The sequence below is a fragment of the Brugia malayi genome (genome assembly GCF_000002995.4).
Source record: "Brugia malayi strain FR3 genome assembly, contig: Bm_v4_Chr3_scaffold_001, whole genome shotgun sequence".
Lineage (NCBI taxonomy): Eukaryota > Metazoa > Nematoda > Chromadorea > Rhabditida > Onchocercidae > Brugia > Brugia malayi.
The window spans coordinates 11,992,632-12,013,084 of record NW_025062477.1 but is presented as its reverse complement, the minus strand read 5'-3'; the positions used below and the strand labels follow the sequence as shown (position 1 = coordinate 12,013,084).

The 20,453-nt window shown below is 25.3% G+C and overlaps 5 protein-coding genes across 5 annotated transcripts; 3 read left to right on the top strand and 2 right to left on the bottom strand.

Annotated features, from left to right (window-relative positions):
* Positions 1–814: 814 nt before the first annotated feature.
* On the top strand, positions 815–4,147 carry Bm8676 (ADP-ribosylation factor family; the record flags this gene model as incomplete). Its single annotated transcript, XM_001892427.2, has 8 exons — positions 815–876; positions 1,094–1,164; positions 1,544–1,677; positions 2,055–2,276; positions 2,595–2,794; positions 3,335–3,500; positions 3,719–3,872; positions 4,026–4,147. 8 exons carry the CDS (start codon positions 815–817, stop codon positions 4,145–4,147), a joined length of 1,131 nt encoding a protein of 376 aa, XP_001892462.2.
* Positions 4,148–4,846: 699 nt separating this feature from the next.
* Bma-rla-1 (60S acidic ribosomal protein P1, putative) lies at positions 4,847–5,409 on the bottom strand (the record flags this gene model as incomplete). Its single annotated transcript, XM_001892426.2, has 2 exons — positions 4,847–5,032; positions 5,242–5,409. The coding sequence occupies 2 exons, from the start codon at positions 5,407–5,409 to the stop codon at positions 4,847–4,849; spliced, it is 354 nt and encodes a 117-aa protein (XP_001892461.1).
* Positions 5,410–5,861: 452 nt separating this feature from the next.
* On the bottom strand, positions 5,862–6,729 carry Bm13898 (60S ribosomal protein L27a, putative; the record flags this gene model as incomplete). Its single annotated transcript, XM_001892425.2, has 2 exons — positions 5,862–6,140; positions 6,565–6,729. The coding sequence occupies 2 exons, from the start codon at positions 6,727–6,729 to the stop codon at positions 5,862–5,864; spliced, it is 444 nt and encodes a 147-aa protein (XP_001892460.1).
* Positions 6,730–8,328: 1,599 nt separating this feature from the next.
* Bma-phb-1 (prohibitin, putative,mitochondrial prohibitin complex protein 1, putative) lies at positions 8,329–10,781 on the top strand (the record flags this gene model as incomplete). The annotated part of the gene is made up of 6 exons (XM_001892424.1): positions 8,329–8,425; positions 8,969–9,130; positions 9,315–9,457; positions 9,788–9,904; positions 10,220–10,387; positions 10,638–10,781. The coding sequence occupies 6 exons, from the start codon at positions 8,329–8,331 to the stop codon at positions 10,779–10,781; spliced, it is 831 nt and encodes a 276-aa protein (XP_001892459.1).
* Positions 10,782–11,503: 722 nt separating this feature from the next.
* On the top strand, positions 11,504–13,895 carry Bma-eif-2alpha (eukaryotic translation initiation factor 2 subunit 1, putative; the record flags this gene model as incomplete). The annotated part of the gene is made up of 6 exons (XM_001892423.2): positions 11,504–11,627; positions 11,860–12,061; positions 12,518–12,727; positions 12,907–13,042; positions 13,247–13,390; positions 13,692–13,895. The coding sequence occupies 6 exons, from the start codon at positions 11,504–11,506 to the stop codon at positions 13,893–13,895; spliced, it is 1,020 nt and encodes a 339-aa protein (XP_001892458.2).
* Between the last annotated feature and the right edge of the window lie 6,558 nt (positions 13,896–20,453).

Here is a 20,453-nt window from a genome sequence, read left to right as displayed (position 1 = left end):
AATAATAAACAAACTAATAATAAATCTAATAAATAATAGATGACAAATGATTAATAATAAAAATTTCAATATTATGAATTTGGTTCAAATTTTTGATAGAAATTCATCATCGCTTATCAGTTAATTATTCACAAAATGTAATCAATTTTTTTTTCTCAATACTACTTTACTCCTTCCAACGATAAGAATTTGTATTATCATGACAAAAAAATAAAACTATCGAACTAATCGATTGATTAATTGGTCAATGCTAAATAGGATCAAATATATCATTTATGTTAAAGCACAATCATTAATCTTTTATATCATATCACAATCACTATTGATTGTTAATTAAAAATTAACAAAATTATAAGAAATTTTTGGACAAAACAAAATGAAATTTACGATAAAATAAACAAATAAATAATCCAATCTATTATCACTTTCGATTGTTAATTAGAAATTCACAAAACTATCGGAAATTTTTGGACAAAATAAAATGAAATTTACAATACAATAAGTAAATAAAATAATTTAAAAAAAAAAAAAAAAATGAATAAATAATTTTTTATATCATATCAAAAAATAAATATATAAATAAGAAATAAATCTTCACAAAAAATTAATTCAAACACATACACAATAGATTTGTCAACAAATAATGATAGATAGGTAAATGAGTAAAAAGGTAAAATGATAATGCAGTTGAAGCGTTGCTATGACAATCAATTTTGGTCTCCTCTGTTTGCTTTTTCTTCTTTAATCCATATTTTATTGTATGATTGAATGAAAATAAATTTTTGTTGCATTTGATAATTTTGCTTATTAGTATATGGGCAATTGTGTTGGTGGTTTTAAGCAGAACAAAAGAAAATTACACCACAAAAAAGTTAGGTAAACATTTTTTCATTTCCATTTCTAATTTCATGTTTTTGAAAAAAAAAAAAAAAAAAACAGCAATTTTTTTTTTCACATAAATATAAATATGTATGTAGGAATAATTTATGAGTTAAATATTTTGTATTAAATATGGCATGGATCTTTATTTTCATGATTATAAATTTAGAAAATTAGTATTGGTATGATTTCATTTTAAAGATTATAAATTTAGAAAAATACGAATTTGCATTTTGGGTATAGATGGTGCAGGGAAATCAACAGCTATATGTTCATTAGCTTCAGGTTATTACACTTTTTTTTTTTTTTTTTGTTTTGCTTTTCATTTAGAATAAAAAAAAAAAATTATTAAAATTATTTTAAATTTGACAAAAAAAGAAGATTACGTATAATTTGTGAATTTTATTTATTATTCATAGATTATTTATTTATTTTATTTCACATTTCATTTTTTTCTTGTGTGCGTGCAGAATTTCTAGTAATTTTATTCTTTTTTAATTAATAAATTAAAATTTGTAAATAATGATGCCAATGATTTATTAATATTGAAATAACATTAGAATGATCTTAATTAATTATTACATTAAATATCAAATATGATAATATAATAATAATAATAATAATGATAATAATAGTTAACTGTGAAATTATCACTTGTTTACAGGTGAAATAAATAATGTTTTACCTACGAATGGTTTCACGTTACACGAATTTAGATATCGAAAAGCTGAAATTATTGCATATGATTTGGGTGGTGGTGAACGGATACGTTCGATATGGAAAAATTATTATCCTGAGGTATAAATAATTTACCAATAGGTTAATTAAAAAGTATATTATCAATTTTTATTCTCATTCCATTTCCTTTTTGTTTTTTTTTTTTTCTTTTAATTTGAAAAAATATTTGTAAATGTTAAATTGTCTTTAAAAGTAATGGAAATTAAATTAAGAAAATTGAAAATATGTATAAATTAGCAATTGATCAATTAAAAAAATATGTTATCAATTTTCCTTTTCAATCTATTTTCTTTTCGTGTTTTTTTGTTTATTTAATTTGAAAGAAAAAAGTTTGCAACTATTAAATTGTTTTGGGGATTAAAGGAAATTAAATTAAATAAAGAAAATTAGATGATTCAAATTAGTTTAACGTTAAAATTTTATTTTACGTTTTTTAGGTATTTGGTGTAATTTATATTATTGATGGAAGCGATGAAGATCGTATCGAAGAGAGTGGTCAATTGCTAAAAGATGTAATTAGTGATAAGGATTTAATGAATAAACCATTTTTGATAATTTTAAATAAGAAAGATCGTGGGAGATGTATTGATGAAATTCAATTCACCGATCGATTCAATTTACATAATTTAGCAAATCGATATCAAACACAAATTCGAGTAGTAAGTTGATTTTATTTTGCTATTACTCACTCATTTTAACTTAATTTCAATTTTAATTTAATATTTTATAACATTCTAAAATGTTAATTATTATAAATTATTCAACGAAGGTAATCAAATCAGCTATTGTTGAAAGAAATAAGAAATAAGATATTGTCGTTTCAATAGACTAATAATAACTATAAAATTTTATAAGATTAACTTTTAAAAAAAAGTAGCATTTACCTATTATTAAAAGAAAGTGCATAAATAAGAAGTAAAAGATTATTTCGAAAAAATTATCAAAAAAAAAAGTATTACTAAAGTTATTTGTTTAAGGAAATTTGTCAATCAAATGCGGGTAGTGGACGAATGATTGATGTGACACTAAAAGATGGCTTTGAATGGTTATTAGAACAAATTTATTATAATTATGATGCATTAGAGAAGCGAGTAAATGAAGCATTAGAAAAGCTTAAACGTCGACAAAATGAGGAACGAATAAGACGACAACATCATCTTGCTGCTACAATTAGCAGGTTTAAATTAATTTATATTTGTTCATCGATAATAATTATTTTTATTTTATATTTTATATTTAGTATAATTTATTGTTATTATTTTAATTCATCGATAATAATTATTTTGAAAAAGAGAGAAAGGGAAATTTGTACTAAAATATAATTTATATATATATAACTGTACTGATGTATAAATTGAAGTTATAAGAAATTTATCTGAATTTTTAATAAAACTTTTCGCTGAGAGAGAGAGAGATTTTAATTGAAAAAAATATTTTTAATTTCTCTTGAATTTCAATTTGTTAAAGATAGTCGAGATTATGAATGTCCATATCATGAATGTTCTGATCTCGAAGAGTTACAACGATAATCCAAAGCATAAAAGAATACTTTTTGAATGAATTTTTTGTTTCTTTTCAAATTCGTTTCTTTTTTTTTTTTTTTTGTTGAATTTTAATGAAATAAATGATTGAAATTTTTATTTTATAAATTTGTTAAATGAAGAAAAAAATATATTATTTGTCATATTTCAAATCTATTTTTTTTTTTTTTTTTTAGTTCAACTATTTCGGAAGATGAGAAAATTAGTGATGCAGATGTAATTGAAGTAGTAGCACAAAATGATAAGCAACAAAATGATCAAATGATTATTTCATCACAAAAAGCAACTATCAATCAGATAAATAATTCAGAAAATGGAAATGAAGAAAGTAAACGAAAAAGGGTAAAAAATTTTTTTTCTTTCTTCGTTTAATTAAATAAATACAATTTTCTAATTTATTTGATTGCAAAATTTATAAATGATTAAAAAGATATTTCAATAAAATTCCTTTTTTTTTTTTTAATTTGAAGTAATTTAAATCTTTTCTTTTAAATTATTTGAATTTATTAAATTTTCAGGTTTGATAGTATAAATAATTTTGAAATTATAATTATTTGCAGTGTCTACGAAATATGATTAGTCCAATGGATAGTTTATCTCATACATCCAATGATCTAGTAAAGATGAAATATCCGCAAATATTTGAAGTATCATCGTCGGAAGTTTCAAAAAAGACAGCAAGTGTACAAACAGTTGAAATGTTCGATATGAATGGTATCACTGATAATAGCAGACAAATTACTTGTTCTTTTCTTTTTTAAAATCATTCAGTTATTTTGAATCTATTTTACAGCGTTTATTAAATGATGTATTTTTTAAAAAATTGTTTAATCGGAATTTTATCTAATACATTCAATCCATTTGCAGGAGACATACAATCAACATCAAAACCAATTCGTATTACTCAACTTGTGCCAATGTCAGTTATACGAAAGGAACGACCAAAGCATTCTGCTCGACTAATTCGTAGAAGGACTGATTCAGTTTAATTTTCATCTCTTCATCTAGGAAAATTATGTGCCTTAATTATGTGTCTAAAGTGCACTAAGCTTTGTCTTGACAAAATATTTCAGTGAGAAATATTTATCAAGTCAAAATAGTAGTAATCTACAGGATGCCCGGACTTTTCAAAATTATAAGCATTAAAGTAACAAAGAAGACTATGAATTTCATTAACATTTCTGCTTTCAAAATCTTGGGATTTAGAATTGATCACTTCGTTGTCAAAAATTTTACGCGTGGCTCAGCGAGAAACATGAAATGAAAAAATACGCAACCATCTCTTTAAGAATTAACTTCACTCTCTTCAAGTCACAGCAATGAACTTTTTAATGAAAAATGAATATTAAACTTGTATTTCTTTGGAATTAAACCTAGTATAATATCACTTTACTGCAAAAGTTTAACGATAAGAAAAAATACCCACAACTTCTCCCTAATTTTGCTTGACTTCCTATCTCTACATCTACTTCTTGAAAAATGAATTGTTGTCGTACACCACGACCAAATTTCGGAACACAGCTAGTAGCTCATTATTTTTGAAATGTGATTTGTGATTCTCCTATACTTGTGCCTTGCAGAAAAGGTTCTACTTCCAAATGATGCTTGTGTATAATTTTATTACCAAAGCCAAAAGCAGAGAAATAAACAAATTTGTGATTCAAAATAGTAACAACATAATGCGAATTTTAGTCGAAAAGACCAAAACCCATATCATCATCTGATTCCTCTTTTGGCTCTTCCTTCTTCTTGTCCTCTTTCTCTTCTGCAGCTGCTGCAGGTGCTGCCGCTGCTGCTGTTGCGGAAGGTGCCGCTACTCCTGCTGCAGCACCACCACCACTACCAACACTTGAACTAATGTTAGTTATCAACGACTGAAAAGATCACAATGTAAAATGATAAGGAAATCTAGAAATCTGTGACAATGCAACCAGATCTTTGGGTTCCAAAAAAAAACAAATGACGCATCTATATCTCTGTTCACATAAAGCAATAATTTTTGTTGGGAAATGATCTCAACCTTCGCCTTATCGGTAAAGAAATCAAAACGATTGTAATAAAAATTATGAATACCTATGCATACCTTCACATCAACTCCTTCCAAGGCCTTAGCAAATAATCCTGGCCAGAATGGTTCCACATCAACATGTGCAGCCTTCAAGATGGTTGAAATTTTATCACCAGTGATTGCAACATCATCATCTTGCAAAATAAGTGCTGCATAGACGCATGCTAATTCTTGGTTTGCCATTTCTCCTCTTTAGTAAGTGCACGTCGCTATCAAGCCTTAGCTCTATTTGAGAACAATGCACTATGTCTGAAGCAACATGCAAAGGAAGATTAAATCTATTCAAGTCAGTAATCATTCTGCAATCCACTAAAACTTTCTGGAAAAAAAATCTTCAAATTCTTCGCCAAAATCTTCCTAATATCTGATTACTTAAAAACCATTATGAGTAGCATTCCAGCAAGAGTAGATGTGGACACAAGATCAACATTCCAACTGTCAATTCCATAATAAACATCGTAAAATTTCCAGGATAAATCTTTTAAGTCTATATGTCGAACCTATACACATAAGTAACAGTAATAAATAAAAGTTTATGTCGAATAAACGACAAAATCAGGAAAGCATTTTTTAATTCATAATATTTAATCTTATGGAAACAATAACAAATACAGAGCGAAAAAACATAATAATTCTTAAGCAACCAATACACAGGCACCACCTACTGCCTTTATTTTCTGTTCTGCCGAATGTGAGAAAAATTTTGCTTTGACTATAACAGGCTGCTTCGGCAGAAGGCCTTTGCCAAGAACTTTGAAATAACCAGCTCGGACAACATCGATTACCGGTGCCTTATCTTTCCTATCCGCATAAGTTTTTCGCACCTTCTCCGATATCAGTGACCACAGCTTATCAACGTTCACTGTTGGGCAGTATAGCCGGTTACGTCTCAGATGGTAATTTCGCATACCAACCTAAAAAGCTATTTAATGCGCTAAAATATTATTTAGATGTGTAAAAAAATATCACCTGTAGCAGATTATCTATTATCATCCGGTTATCTATGAACTTCCAGACATTAAGCCTTTACCTATTTGTAAATTACTTGTGTCTTAATTGTTGAACATTTCTCAGATAGAATAAAATCTGCCTATTTTTGAAAGAAAGCCGAAAATCATTGCTAGTTTAAAAATCTTTAAAGATATCAAAGACACAACTACCTATCACTTGTAAAGCAAATAAATTAAATATTACATGCGCTGTGACGGAAAAACTGTATTTCTAATAGAGCAGGGAATAGAAAAGAAAGAAACTGCAATTGAAAAAGGAATAAACTTCCCACTTTCCTCTAACGAAGGAAGATAATAAATTACTACATAAAAATAAACAATAAGGAACCTTTCCAAAATAGCCTGGATGATATTTGTCAAAATTGATACGATGATGATGTTGTCCACCAGCATTACCTCTACCACCTGGATGTTTACGATGTTTTCCGACACGTCCATGTCCGTGCGATACGTGACCTCTTAGCTTCCTTGTCTTTTTCTTTGATGTAGCCATCCAAATCCTGTGAAAGAAAAAAGATTGATTTAAATTCTTTGCAGACTATTTAAAATTTCATCATAAAAACTTTAAGAGCGAAACTACACAGTAGATAACATCCAGGGCAAATTATTTACCAATGTATTATCTTATAAATAATAAACTTAAAATGTAAGGAACGCAAGCCTCACAGTGCCACTTTATATTCTAGCAGCTACACGTGGTGTACTCACTTTCCAACCACTATATGTTCTAACCGAGCTACACACAAGTACACGTAACCCAGTTGCTATATATGACACATATTTGTTCTAACTATTACACGCAAGATATTTCTCTGGTCAGAACACGTAACACACTTCACCACCTCACCCATCACACGTGAAACTCTTTACCCCAACCGTTCACGTAAGCACCTCATCCATTGCCGAATTTAACATCCCAAAAACCAAATCATCAAACCGTTTCAGACCAGAAATATGAAAATGAAATCCCAGGCTAAGAAATAATTTTGTTATCATCACTTGTGTTTTTTTACCTATTCTCGATGAAGTCGAGAGTTGGTTAAACTTTTTCGAACTTTTACTTTTTCTTATGTTCAAAATTTTTGACTGATAGCATATGAATTTATTGAAGTGTATTTAAATATATATGTAAAATACCTCGTGAATGACGTGCTAGGCTCTTATGATGAAAATCATTGTTTGAATTGACTTTTCAGAAGGTTTTATCATTATTATGTAATTAATCATTTCAGGTTCTTGAAAAATTATCATTCTAAAAATTATATACTAATCATTTCAATGTAAATAAATTCATTTACTCGATAGGACTAATTTATCATCCTCAAATTTTTATGCTAAGGAATAGCTTTCGTGTTTAATAATAAATGAAAGCCACCAATCCGACTATTTCGTATTCTAACTTTCAAAAGTTATTGATTTTTACAAATTATTTTTGCCGAATCAGTTACATGTCACATTTTCTGATATTAATGTTAATTATTTTTCTTCTTAGTAGTAAAGATTTTTAAATATTTAACACTGTATTTTTTGAAGTAATTTCTCTTTCTAATTGTTTCTGGAACAGTTTGTTATTTTGACTTATTTTGTTTGTTATGGACAAGTTTTTTGTATAATAATAAGTGGAAGTAACCAATTGTTTTCATTGTTAGGATTGCTTTACAAAGTTTTTACACGATGACTAACAGTTTCAAGTTCAATATAAATTGCACAGTTTTTTGTGTGACACTTAAACATCTATTAAATTTGGGGTGAAATTTGTATTATTACAAGAGGAAAGATAAAAGAAACAGAATCACAATAAAATGGTTTCTGTTTACCGAAGGATTTTCTTCCGGTTTATGTGTTTATGTGTTCATTCTTTCTGATATGATAGTTTATGTGATGATAAAGGAGAGGAAAAGTTAAACACTTCCATTTTGTTATATTTTTTGTTGCTTTAGTCTGAAGTATATTATTAACTGTTAAAAGTATCACGAATCATAAGTTTCTGTGTTAATTTGAGTTAAACTTTTTCGAATGGACGAATATTGCGTTATTATGTGAACCATAATTTCAGTTAAGAATAGTTGACTTTTATTCTAGAGAAGAAAAAATGGCAACAGTAGGAGAAAAATTGATGAAGCGCTTAATCCAACTTGGAGCTACGATGGCTGTTGGTGCTGGTGTTGTATCGAAGGCATTATATAACGGTTTTTCTTTTTCTTTTTTTTTTTTAATGCGTTTTCTTAGCTTTATTAGTGTTTCGAATGCAATAATAAATGGTGGAATACTGAGTGGTGATAATTTTATAAATGGGTGGTTAATCAAATAATCATACATTAATATAATTTGCGTTAGCATCTTAGCATGAATTAGCATCTTTTGATTAGCATCTTGAATCAACCATTTTTTAGGCCTCACTATTATTGAATATTATAAATTCATTGCCTAATTAAAAGTTTAGAAAATTTTTAGAAAATCCAAAATTTTATTAATAAATGAAATAAGATTTTGGTACGGAAGATTTGGTACATGAAACAGACAAATGTTGAAATTTAATGGGTAAAAAAAAGAAAGAGTAAAAAATGAAAAGTCAAAACCATTAGGTTTTGTTTTTTGTTTATTAACTGTTGTCCAGCTGTGTCATATTGAGAGTCTTAGAAATGTGTTATAGAAATGGAAAGAGAGCTTTTTCTGAGAATTTAAAAAAAAAAAAAAAAATGAAATTAGGGTTGAACCTCCTATTTTTACAGTTGATGGTGGACAACGAGCTGTAATCTTCGATCGTTTTACTGGTGTAAAACCTGACGTTATCGGCGAAGGGACGCATATGCTGATTCCAGGAATCCAAAAACCAATTATTTTTGATATTCGATCAACTCCACGAGTTGTCTCCACGATTACAGGAAGTAAAGGTCGGATGTTTTTCTCTTCATGATTTTAAGATAGATTTGATGAATAAGGAAGAGCGCTTAAAAGGAATGAATAAATTCTCATGCATTATAAGTGACATAGTCTGAAAGTTTCTAATACTATATAAATTTTTTAAAGAAGACATAACTAGGATGGAATGATTTTTTCTATCAGTTTTTATTTTAGACCTGCAAAATGTGCAAATAACGTTGAGAATTTTGCATCGACCCGAGCCGGGCAAATTACCTAATATATATTTGAATATTGGACGTGATTATGCAGAAAGAGTGCTACCTTCAATTACAAATGAAGTTTTAAAAGCTGTTGTTGTAAGTAATTGTATTTTTAAACCATTTAACACTATTTTTATTTGCTAGTGTTGCATATTAAAATATATCTGGTTTTTCTTTAGCAGAAGAGAAGGATGTATGCAGGCTGCTAAAAGAGATAATATTTCCTTCAACCAAATTTTTTGTCTAAATTGTTACATTATAGTTGGCTTCTTTAATATTTGCTATTTTTATTGCATTATAATTACTTATCATATATATATATAAATTGTCATTATCTAGCAGAATGTATAATTTTCCTCTAACTTCTTCCAAGGGAATTTACTTCTAAAAGTTGTATTTTTGCTAGAACATTCATGTTTAATTTAGGCTCAGTTCGATGCACATGAAATGATCACACAACGAGAAAGTGTTAGTCATAGAGTTTCTCTTGAACTATCAGAAAGAGCGAAACAGTTTGGCATTTTATTAGATGATATTGCCATTGTAAGTTTGACGAGATTTTTTTTATCTCTTTTATCTTTTTTTTTTTTCAAATTTACTTCAAATATCTGGTGAGTAATGATAGAATGATAGTAGCCAATCGATATTTAAGAAAACGAGTTCATTCCTTTACATTATTTACAGTGCAAAACAGCATAGACATATCCACTTTTCTATAATTACTATCGAATGTCGCACTGAAGTAGATGATAATCTTGGCAGTAGTAAAGGATTGTATTTATGCAGTGCTTCCCTGTGTTTATGCAGTTTGCATAGAGTTTCTTAGTTATGTTTTTAATATTTGTGAAATTTTTTTAGACGCATCTATCTTTCGGGCGGGAATTTACAGATGCTGTCGAGATGAAACAAGTTGCACAGCAAGAAGCTGAAAAAGCTCGTTATCTTGTCGAAACAGCAGAGCAAATGAAAGTTGCAGCTGTAACAACTGCAGAAGGTGATGCACAAGCAGCTAAACTTTTAGCTCAGGTAAGGAATTTATGTATTTTTGTATATTTATGTATATATTATTATGTAAATTATATAGACATCCCAGTGCGATAACTTTGATTTTTATGAAAATCATAAGTAATAAAGTTTTGAAGAGCATAAGTAATATAATAATCTTGTAATATAAAAAAACAAATCAACCCTTGCAACTGCTTCTAAATTATGTCATTTATTCATACTTTTTTAAATAGAATGCTTTTATTTAATGATATTAACGAGATTATTGTAGGCATTCAAAGAAGCTGGTGATGGCTTAATTGAGTTAAGAAAAATAGAAGCTGCAGAAGAAATAGCCGAAAGGATGGCGAAATCCCGAAATGTTGTGTATTTGCCGAATAATCAAAATACACTCTTCAATATGCCAGCAGTGTAGCGAAACAAGATTTTCTATGTTTGAGTAGTATTGATAATTTCGTGATTGAATAGTATTTCTTGCAGTTTATTCAATTTTTTATTCAGTCTAATATTAGTGCTACGATTCTTACATTTGATTTTTTTATTGTCTTACTGTTGTTATGAATTTGTTACTTTCTTATTTTGCTTAATTTTATAAAATGTTTGTACTTTTGCTTGGATTTTTAAAACAAATAGAGCGGTTAATTAACTGCCAATGTATTTTACATTTTCAAGCTTTTTTATTGAATTCATTTGAAGTGATTTCGGATAGTCTGATTTATGTTGGCATGTGAGGTAGGTCTGGAATAGACACAAGGTTGAAGGAAAAAAATCACTTTGTTTGAATTAGGTAGAAATATGCAAATTGCTTCTTCCTGTTATGATGATGTTGTCACAGTATTATAGGTTGATGAAATAGCTTCTCGTTCCACTTAGTTTTAAGATGCTAGGTTGGGAATTTTTTTTTTTTTTTTTAAGATGCTAGGTTTTAAGATGAATTTTTTTTTTTTTTTTTTTAAGGTGCTAGGTTGGGATTTTTTTTTAAATTAAAAGGTAGAAAGAAGTAGTAAGAGGAAAACTAAGATGTGTTCTTTGAATATTTGATTCGAATTCTAAAACTGGTATTGATTGGAAAGAAATCAGGAAATGTATGAAGGTTATGTGTTTTTATGATTTCATTTTAGATTTGTGAAAGGCAACATGCCATTGTCTTGCCGATTTTATGCAAATCAATTTCCGGATGTGGAGGATACGGTTATGGTAAATATACGGCAAATTGCCGAGATGGGTGCCTACGTATCGCTACTAGAATATAATAATATAGGTATATTCCAAAATAGTACCGATATTATATATTCTGTATAAAATTCAAGTGTATAATGAGGGAATTTGACGGTGTAACAATAGTATCATAAATTTTGCATACCTATTGTGCGACTGTAAATGTTGTTGTTATTATGGTAAACAAAAAACGTGGTAATAGTTTTATAAATGCACACTGAATCTGATATCCATTTATATAAATGTTTTAATTAATTAACATCATTATATTACAGAGGGTATGATATTGCTATCAGAGCTTTCGCGGCGACGTATCCGTTCAGTAAATAAGTTAATCCGAGTTGGTCGAAATGAGTGTGTCGTTGTTATACGTGTTGATAAGGAAAAAGGTTATATTGATTTATCAAAAAGACGAGTTTATTCAAAGGATTCGATACAGTGTGAAGAACGATTTGCTAAAGCTAAAGCTGTCAATAGGTACTGATCTACTTACTTAATCGAATTAATGTTTAGTTCTATTTTGTATCCAAATTGGAAATATTGTAATTAAAACTCATTATAAATTGATTTACATGAGAGTTAATGTAGTATTTTGAGTACAATTAATGATAGAGATGTTTCCCTTATTAATCTCTAAAATTGCTTGCCAACATATTTTATTTGATTTATGATGTTTTATAGATGTGTTTTTCTTTTTTCATATTTCTTTGTTTAAAGCATTAATAATTAGTGCAATAATTTTTCCCGCTTATGATCTTATTGAAATGATCGGCATTATTTTTCAAAATTATTAAAAGAAGCTACTGAGAATTATTAATCTTTTCTTTAATTACTAAGATTACTGAGGAATTACTAAGATGAAGAATTATTTTTCTTCTGGACTTAATTTTCGATGGCATATGCAAACAGTATTCTTTAATAGCACAATTTCAGTATCCTTCGACATGTAGCTGATCAGTTAGGTTATGATTCTGAAAAGCAACTGGAAGACTTATATGAGAAAACAGCATGGTATTTCGACAGAAAATTAAAGAGGAAAGGAGCTGCATTTGATATTTTTAAGAAAGCCATCAGTGATCCAACTGCTTTAGATGAGTGCGACATAACATCGGATATTCGTGAAAAACTTTTGATAGATATTAAGTAAATTTTTTAAGCTTTTTTTCATCATATATATTTCTTATTTAAATGAAGCTAAAAGAAAGGTTAACGATTAGATGAATGAAAAAAAAAAATTTTTTTTCTGGTGTTACAAATTTTTTATATAAGATTGTAGTCTCAGGATTAGTTTAGTAAATTAACAGCTATTATTGACATTTCAGAAAAAGGCTGACTCCACAAGCCGTGAAGATCCGAGCTGATATTGAAGTTTCGTGTTTTTCATATGATGGAATAGATGCTGTAAAAGATGCCCTTATCGAAGGGCAGAAATGCTCAACTCCGGAAATGCCAATCAAGGTAATCAGTAATAGTTAACTTATGTTTGACACCTGAGGTCGGGGAATACATGCATAAATTTTTGGTTACTATGCTAATTGTAACAGCACTCAAATTTATAACTCAGTAGTTTTGTTGTTTTTTCTTAAATTAGTTTTGTTGTTTTTTTCTTAAATTTTTAAATTGGATAAATAGTCTATTTATTAATTGTTGTTTCATTTGTAGATCAATCTGATAGCAGCACCACTTTTTGTTGTTACGACACAAACACTGGAAAGAAGTGAAGGTTTGGAAGCAATTAACAAAGCTCTTTATACAATCAAAAAAACTATCGAAAATTGTCAAGGAAGTTTCAAGATCATCATGGCTGTAAGTTGATTTTAAATTCTCAGAGGTTTATTTGGTTTCGATGGGAAATCAGCTACTTTCAAATAGAATTGTATTGTTCGAAGATATTTTAATGAGCTTTATAGCTATTGGTGAATAATTCAAAACACATTTTACTGTTATATTGAAATCCTATAACTGATGAACTTATAGAATGCTGCTTCAGGCTTTCCAAAATGTAATTTAATTTCATCATTGTATCAAACTGTAGTCAGTTTTTATGATCCATGATAGTATATTTTTGTTTCTATTTGATTGAAATTTATGAATTAAAAAATTTCAGCCAAAAGTAGTAACAGATTTGGATGAAGAAGAAATCAGGAAACGAATGGAAATGATGGAAACTTTTGTTGAAGAATTAAGTGGTGAGGAAGGTAGCGATGATGATGGTTTGGTGGCACCGAAAGGATTAGATCAGCAAGCAGATGCTGAAGAGGCAACTCGACGAGATAGAAGTGATAATGATTCTGATGAACTTGATGAATGAAGGGAAATTTTGTGTTAATTATAAATTTTTAATCATAAATTAACAAAGAATATGTATGTAATTTTATAGGGTGAAAAGGAAAAAGGATTATGAGAAGATTTCTTAAACTGCATCCTTTTGATAAACGGATGTTAGGAAATTTTGAAAAGATGCAATATGTTGTAAACATTTTAAATTTCATGTGAAACTTTCCTGTCATTCGTCTTTTTTTTAGTTTTTTATGCATTCAATGAAAGTTTTCTTAGTTTATTTCAGCATTCAAGTGTTTGAATATGTGCAAGTAATATATTTTTGCTATGGTAAAAGCTATGGATTCTGAAATATTTTGTTTGTTGACATTTGTCATTTTTCTTCAAACTGAGTTTTGTTTGTTGTTTTGTCATAATGTAAACTTTGGCGAATGATAAATGATTTACATTTTCGTATGTTTTTACAGTTTTTTTTAGATTGTTTAGAATTATAGGCTTAAAAAAATTCTGAAGAGGTTAATTCGACATAACAAAAAGTTGACCTTTAAACCAAGGAGAAAAAAAATTTATTTGTTGTGTACAGGTTATTTATATATATATATATATATATTCTCTCCCTTTCTTCCCCTCTGTTCCTCTCTCTCTCTCCCTCTCACTTGATTCCTTAGTTGAAAAAAAGATTATCGATATTTATTGTTTATATCCAAAATTTTTGACCCATTCAAAAAATTGATATTATTGATTCGATGCACAATTTGAAAGCTATTTTAGGAGTTAACATAATTTGTTTCCATTTTATCATACCAATTTTAAAATATTTTAAGTATAACTTATTGGAATTACTTTTTTTTGAACATTTGCAAGCGATAACTGAAAGATAAAAGGATAAATTTGAAAAAAAAAAAAAAAAACGAGTAAGATTGTAAGATAATTGGAATTTTTTTTTTTTTTTTTTGAAAAAAATTGTAGTTAAAAAATTTAGTGAAAAGAATAAAAATATATGTGTAATGTTGAAAATGATTGTATTTTTAATTGATAAGCATGTAATAAAAGTGAAAATTAAAATGGTTGTGATTAAAATAAATGAAATAAAAGAATATAAAATGGATTGAAATGAAGGAAAAATTGTTCCACCTTAATATACCTGATTTATTATGAAAATTTGTGATAAGATAAGGATCAATAAACAAGTTTTCTAAATGTTAGTCATATTAATAAAAATGAATGTACAATTAAATGAGATGACAGCAATTTATATCGATGACATATTTTTTATTTTTGCTTTTTTTGGGTGGAAAGAAAAAAAGACAAATATTTTATGAATAATTAATAATAATAATTAATAATGATAATAATAATAATTAATAGTAGTGTTAAATCATTTGAGCAATTTAATAATGAATAAAATGAATGAAGAAAAAAAATTTTATTCAAATTTTATTTAAAAAATTATTAGCATTGATGAAAATAATTAATTAATCATTTTATATTAATAATTATATTTTACAATGATTCCTTCCTCTTTTCTTCATTCTGTCTGATAATTTTATTTCTTTTTCTAGTTTTTCTTTTTTTTTTTTTGCGTCAACAAATATTGTTTTTTTTTTCTTTAACTAAAAAATATTTACATATTTTTGTAAACAAAAAGAACAAAGCAAGAAAAAATTCGTAGAAATTGCAAAAAATTATGAATAAATAAGCAATAAAAATATTCTTTAATTTCTTTTTTTTTTTCTCTCTCTCTCTTTTTGACATTTAATCATTCGTTTGAAATATAAACAAATATATGTTTTTTTTTATTTGTTTTTTGATAAATTTTGCTCATTATGCATATTCATTCATTTATTACTAAGAAATATTTTTAAAATAATTTTGAAATTGAACAAATTATTTGAGCTAAAAATATTTTTTTTTTCTCAGAAAAAAAAATTAATTCAAATAAATGAACGAATGTCTTGCCTAAAGATGATGACATTACATTTAAATAGATTAAATGGTTTCATATTAAACCAGTTTTAGTTCATATTACTTTTTTATTAATGGTCATGAAGGAAAAAAAAAAATCGCTGACAATTTTGATAATGATTTTACTAATTAATGAATGAAATTATAAAATTGAACTGTTTAAACTTTTAATTAGTCTTATTAATTTCTTTGAATAATTTAATGTTATTAGTCAAATTTCATTCAAATAATACTATTAACTAGCAATTAAAATTGTTAAAAATAGTAATAAAGATTATCCTATAAAATTAAAAAAATGAAAAAAAATAAGTGCTGAGAAATTTCTTTGATTATTAACTATTAAAAATATGAACATTTGTAAAATTAAAATTAAGTATATAAAATATTGGTAACAGTAGTTTTTATTTAGTTCCTTTTTTTCTGTGCTTCATAAACTTTAGCAAATTATTAGTTAGAATTTGATCAAATGTTTCATGAAAAATAAAATTTTCAAAAATAAAGAAAAAAAAATGGTAAATTATTGGTTAAATTAAATTTAAATTCGATTTTAAACTATAAAAATTGAATACATATCTATGAGAATTTATAAGAATTTAAATTTGTAATAAAAATTATATATTTTAAGAATGAATTTAAAAGGATTATACGATTTGGGAGAATTTTTATCGCATTATTTACTCGTTTTTATTTTCATTCATTCATCAATCATTCAACAATTTAGAAATTTGACCTTTAAATTAACTGGAATATCAAAAAGGAAATGAATGGATGAAGGAAGTATTATCAATGAATGAAATTTTTATCAGTGTGATAATTTTCTTAATTATCCTTAATTACTGTCTCCTTCAAATTTTCAACTTAATTTTTCCGTATACATTAGTAACTGATTTATCTTAGAGAAAGAGAGAGAGAGAGAGAGGGAGAGAGAAAGGGATAGAGAAAGGGAGAGAGAAAGGGAGGGAGAAAGTAGATGAAAACGAAAAATGAAACATTTTCAATTTATAAAAATTATTAATACTTAATAATATTGTAGAAATTATTAAATTAAATTAAAAAGTGGTGTAACTATTTATTCATGATAATAATATTAATGATAATAATAACATTTATAATTAAAGTAGTGTTAATGATTTTGTAAATTAATATAAGCAATAATTAACGGAATAGGAATGCAAAACTGAAATATATTAATTTTATTAATTATCTAATCATATTTTTTCACTTTCTTCCATTATTTTAAAAAAAAAAAAAAAAAAATAAACAGAAAAAAAGATTAACAATAACTGAGGAACGATTAAATTAATTAAAAAGAAAACAGTACTGGAAATGACTGCGTTTTTTTCTATCTTTCTTGTTAATTTTAAAATGGTATTAAAAGCGAAGAAAAAAAGAAGAGACTTATCCAAAATCCCAGATTTTACAATCTGTGTTTAATTAGTTAATTAATTAATTATTTTGAATTTAGATCATATATTTATTAAAATACAACAACATAAAATATACTTTCTTATACTTCACTATGTGATAAATTTAATTTCTGATAATTATTATTCAATAACTATTATTTAAATATTAAAACATAACAAAAAAAACACTTTAAAATATTTTTTAAAATATCTAATATAGTTTTTATATGATAATCTCAACTATTTCTGAACAATTTCCATTATTTTTTTAATTGCTATTGAATTATTGGAAACGTAATATTGTCCAAAAATGTTAATTAAGAATTAATTTTAATTTTTTTCAACTTATTTTCCGTAAACATTGATTTATTAATGTAAAAGCAATTTCAGTATCTACAATTTATTATTTAATTAACAATATTTATAAATTTACGATTTATAAAAAATGTAACATTATTAACAGTTTATTATCAGTTTTAATTTTTATCATAAATTTTCAGTAATTTTTCATTGGTAAGCGTAAAAAAAAGTATGAAAAGTTATGCTGAATAATTATATTAAATTAATTCATTTCATATTTTAATATTCATTAATTTGTTCAGCCCTTCAGTTCAACAAAGAAAAAATATATATATTCATTAGATAATTTAATTCAATAAGTAAATTATTGAAAATATTTAAAGAGCTCTTTTCTTATTAAAAAAAATTTTTTTTACTATTTTTAATTTTTTTTTAAATTGATTTTTTTTTAAATTATCACAATTACTTTTGAAATTTATTGCAATTGTATATATAATCAATTAATAAATCTAAAACTTATCAAAAAACAAAATTCATTTATTCAATAATTATAATTAATTAGCAAATAATTAAAGATAATATAATTTATTTGTTATTTTTTCAATTCTTTTAAGCTTTTATAAATTAGCAATTGAAATTATTCATTAATTGTATATATATATTCAATTAATAACTTTAGATTTTTCAAAGAAAATTCATTTATTCTATAATTATAATTAATTAGCGAGTTATCAAAGATAATTTAATTAATTTATTTATTTTTTCTTTTTCTGAATTCTTATAAATTCAGCTAGTGAAATTAATCATTTCAATTTTTTATCAGATAATTAAAGAAATAATGAAATGATAAAAAAAAAAACATATTGTTTATGTGAGTAATTTAATTTCTACTTAACTAATTAATGTATTTCACGTGTTCAATATTTGCAATATTTGAAGCGTACGTGTATTATTAACAATTATTTACACGTTTTTGACGCTTGAAATGCTTACAACTAGTAAAATTTATAATTATATATATGATGAATATATAGAAGAAAATATTTTTTGGATGATTGATCATTTATTTATGGTGCAAAAAAAAAATAAAAAAAAATAAGAGGGAATAAAAAAATGACCTCAAAAGAAAAATTCTGGGTTATTAAATTTCTAATTTAAATTTCTTTTCCTCTATGATTATAATTAATTTTATATTTTAATAAAATGAGTAGCAATCTTTCAAGCGGTATATGAAATAAGCAACTGATTCGTTTATTTTTTTTTTTTGAATTTAATTTGCTATTTGTTAGTTAAATTTTAGTTTTATTAATTTTATTGTTATTTTTTTAAAATATTTGATGCGCTATACTCATGCTATTGTATGATTATAATTAATTTTTAATGTTTTAATTAATTAATTAAAATGTTAATTAATATTTTAATAAAATGAGTAGCAATCCTTTGACTGTAAAAAATTGAATTATTTTTCAATTTCAAATTTTTATATTTGCTTCAATTTGATTGTCTAATTTTATTGCAAAAAGAAAATCATTTTCAGTGCAAATTAATTATTAATTACAAAACTTATTTTTGTCTTTTCTAAGGTTTTTTTTTTTTTTTTTTTTGTATTTTAATAAATTATTTTTATCCTTTTAAAATTTTTATTTGTTCCTTTACAATTTTTTATTGTTTTTAAAGCACATCGAAATTGCTAATAATATTTTTCTATTTTGTACTGTTACAATTAGTAATCAAATATTTTATAACATTTTTCTTTTGTTCGAAAAATAATGAAAAAGGAAAAAACGACAAAAAACCAATTTACATATTTTTTATTTTAACTAAAAACAATAAATAATTGATTAATTAAGCAATGGCAGATTTCTTATCTAAAAATATATAATTCAATTAAATAAATTTCAATCCTTTTGTTAAATAATAATTTTATTCAAAAGAAAAAACATTATAAAATATTAATTAAAATCTTTTTTTTTAAAATGTCAATTTAATTTTAAAAAAGCTTTAATCAAATACATAATTTTATGAATGAGATGGAAACAAATTAAATTTTCAAAAATTTATTAATTACATTTAGTAATGGAATTTTTTAACTTTTTCTTTCTCTTTTTTTTTTTGTTTTCAATTGTTCCATTAAGTGATAATAGTAATAATAGTAATAGTAATAATAATAATAATAATAATAATAATAATAATAATAATAATAATAATAATAATAATAATAATAATATAATTTTAATTATTTGCATAAAAAAAAAAGAAAAGAATTAATTAATTATATACACCAATATTTGTTTAATAATTCTTCCTTTTACTCACCATTTCCTTCTCTCACTCTTTCACTGGTGGTTTTTTTTTTTAAATTCAGGATTTAAAAAATTAAAAAAAAAAAAAAATGAAAGTGTAAAAAAATCATTTGATCGTATTTTTATCCCATATTTCTCAATTTTTTCTAACTTTTTTTTTCTTTTCCTGTTTGTTCACCATTTTTTCATTTGATAAATTTTCAGGAAAAAAAAAAATTTTTGTTAATTGTATGAAAATTAAGGAAATAATCTCATATCTTTCTTTTTTTTTTTTTTCATTTACAACAAAATGTTTACTCATTAATTAGTTGTTTACAACAAAAAAAAAAGAAAGAAAAAGAAAAATTAAAAGATCAAACAGATTTATCCCATTTTTGAAGTCCTATATTTTAAAGTTCAGGAAAAATATTTATTTCAACTTTATCAAACAAATTTACATTCGATCAATTAAAAAAAAAAAAATTTTTTTTTATCATTTCCTGTTTATCTATCATTATTTTGTTACACTTTCATTCATTCCTTTTTTTTTTTTCTAAATTTTTTTCACATTCCATTCAAAATTTCAAATGATAAACTTTTTGGTTTCACTTTTATTTACAAATCTTATCATAAATT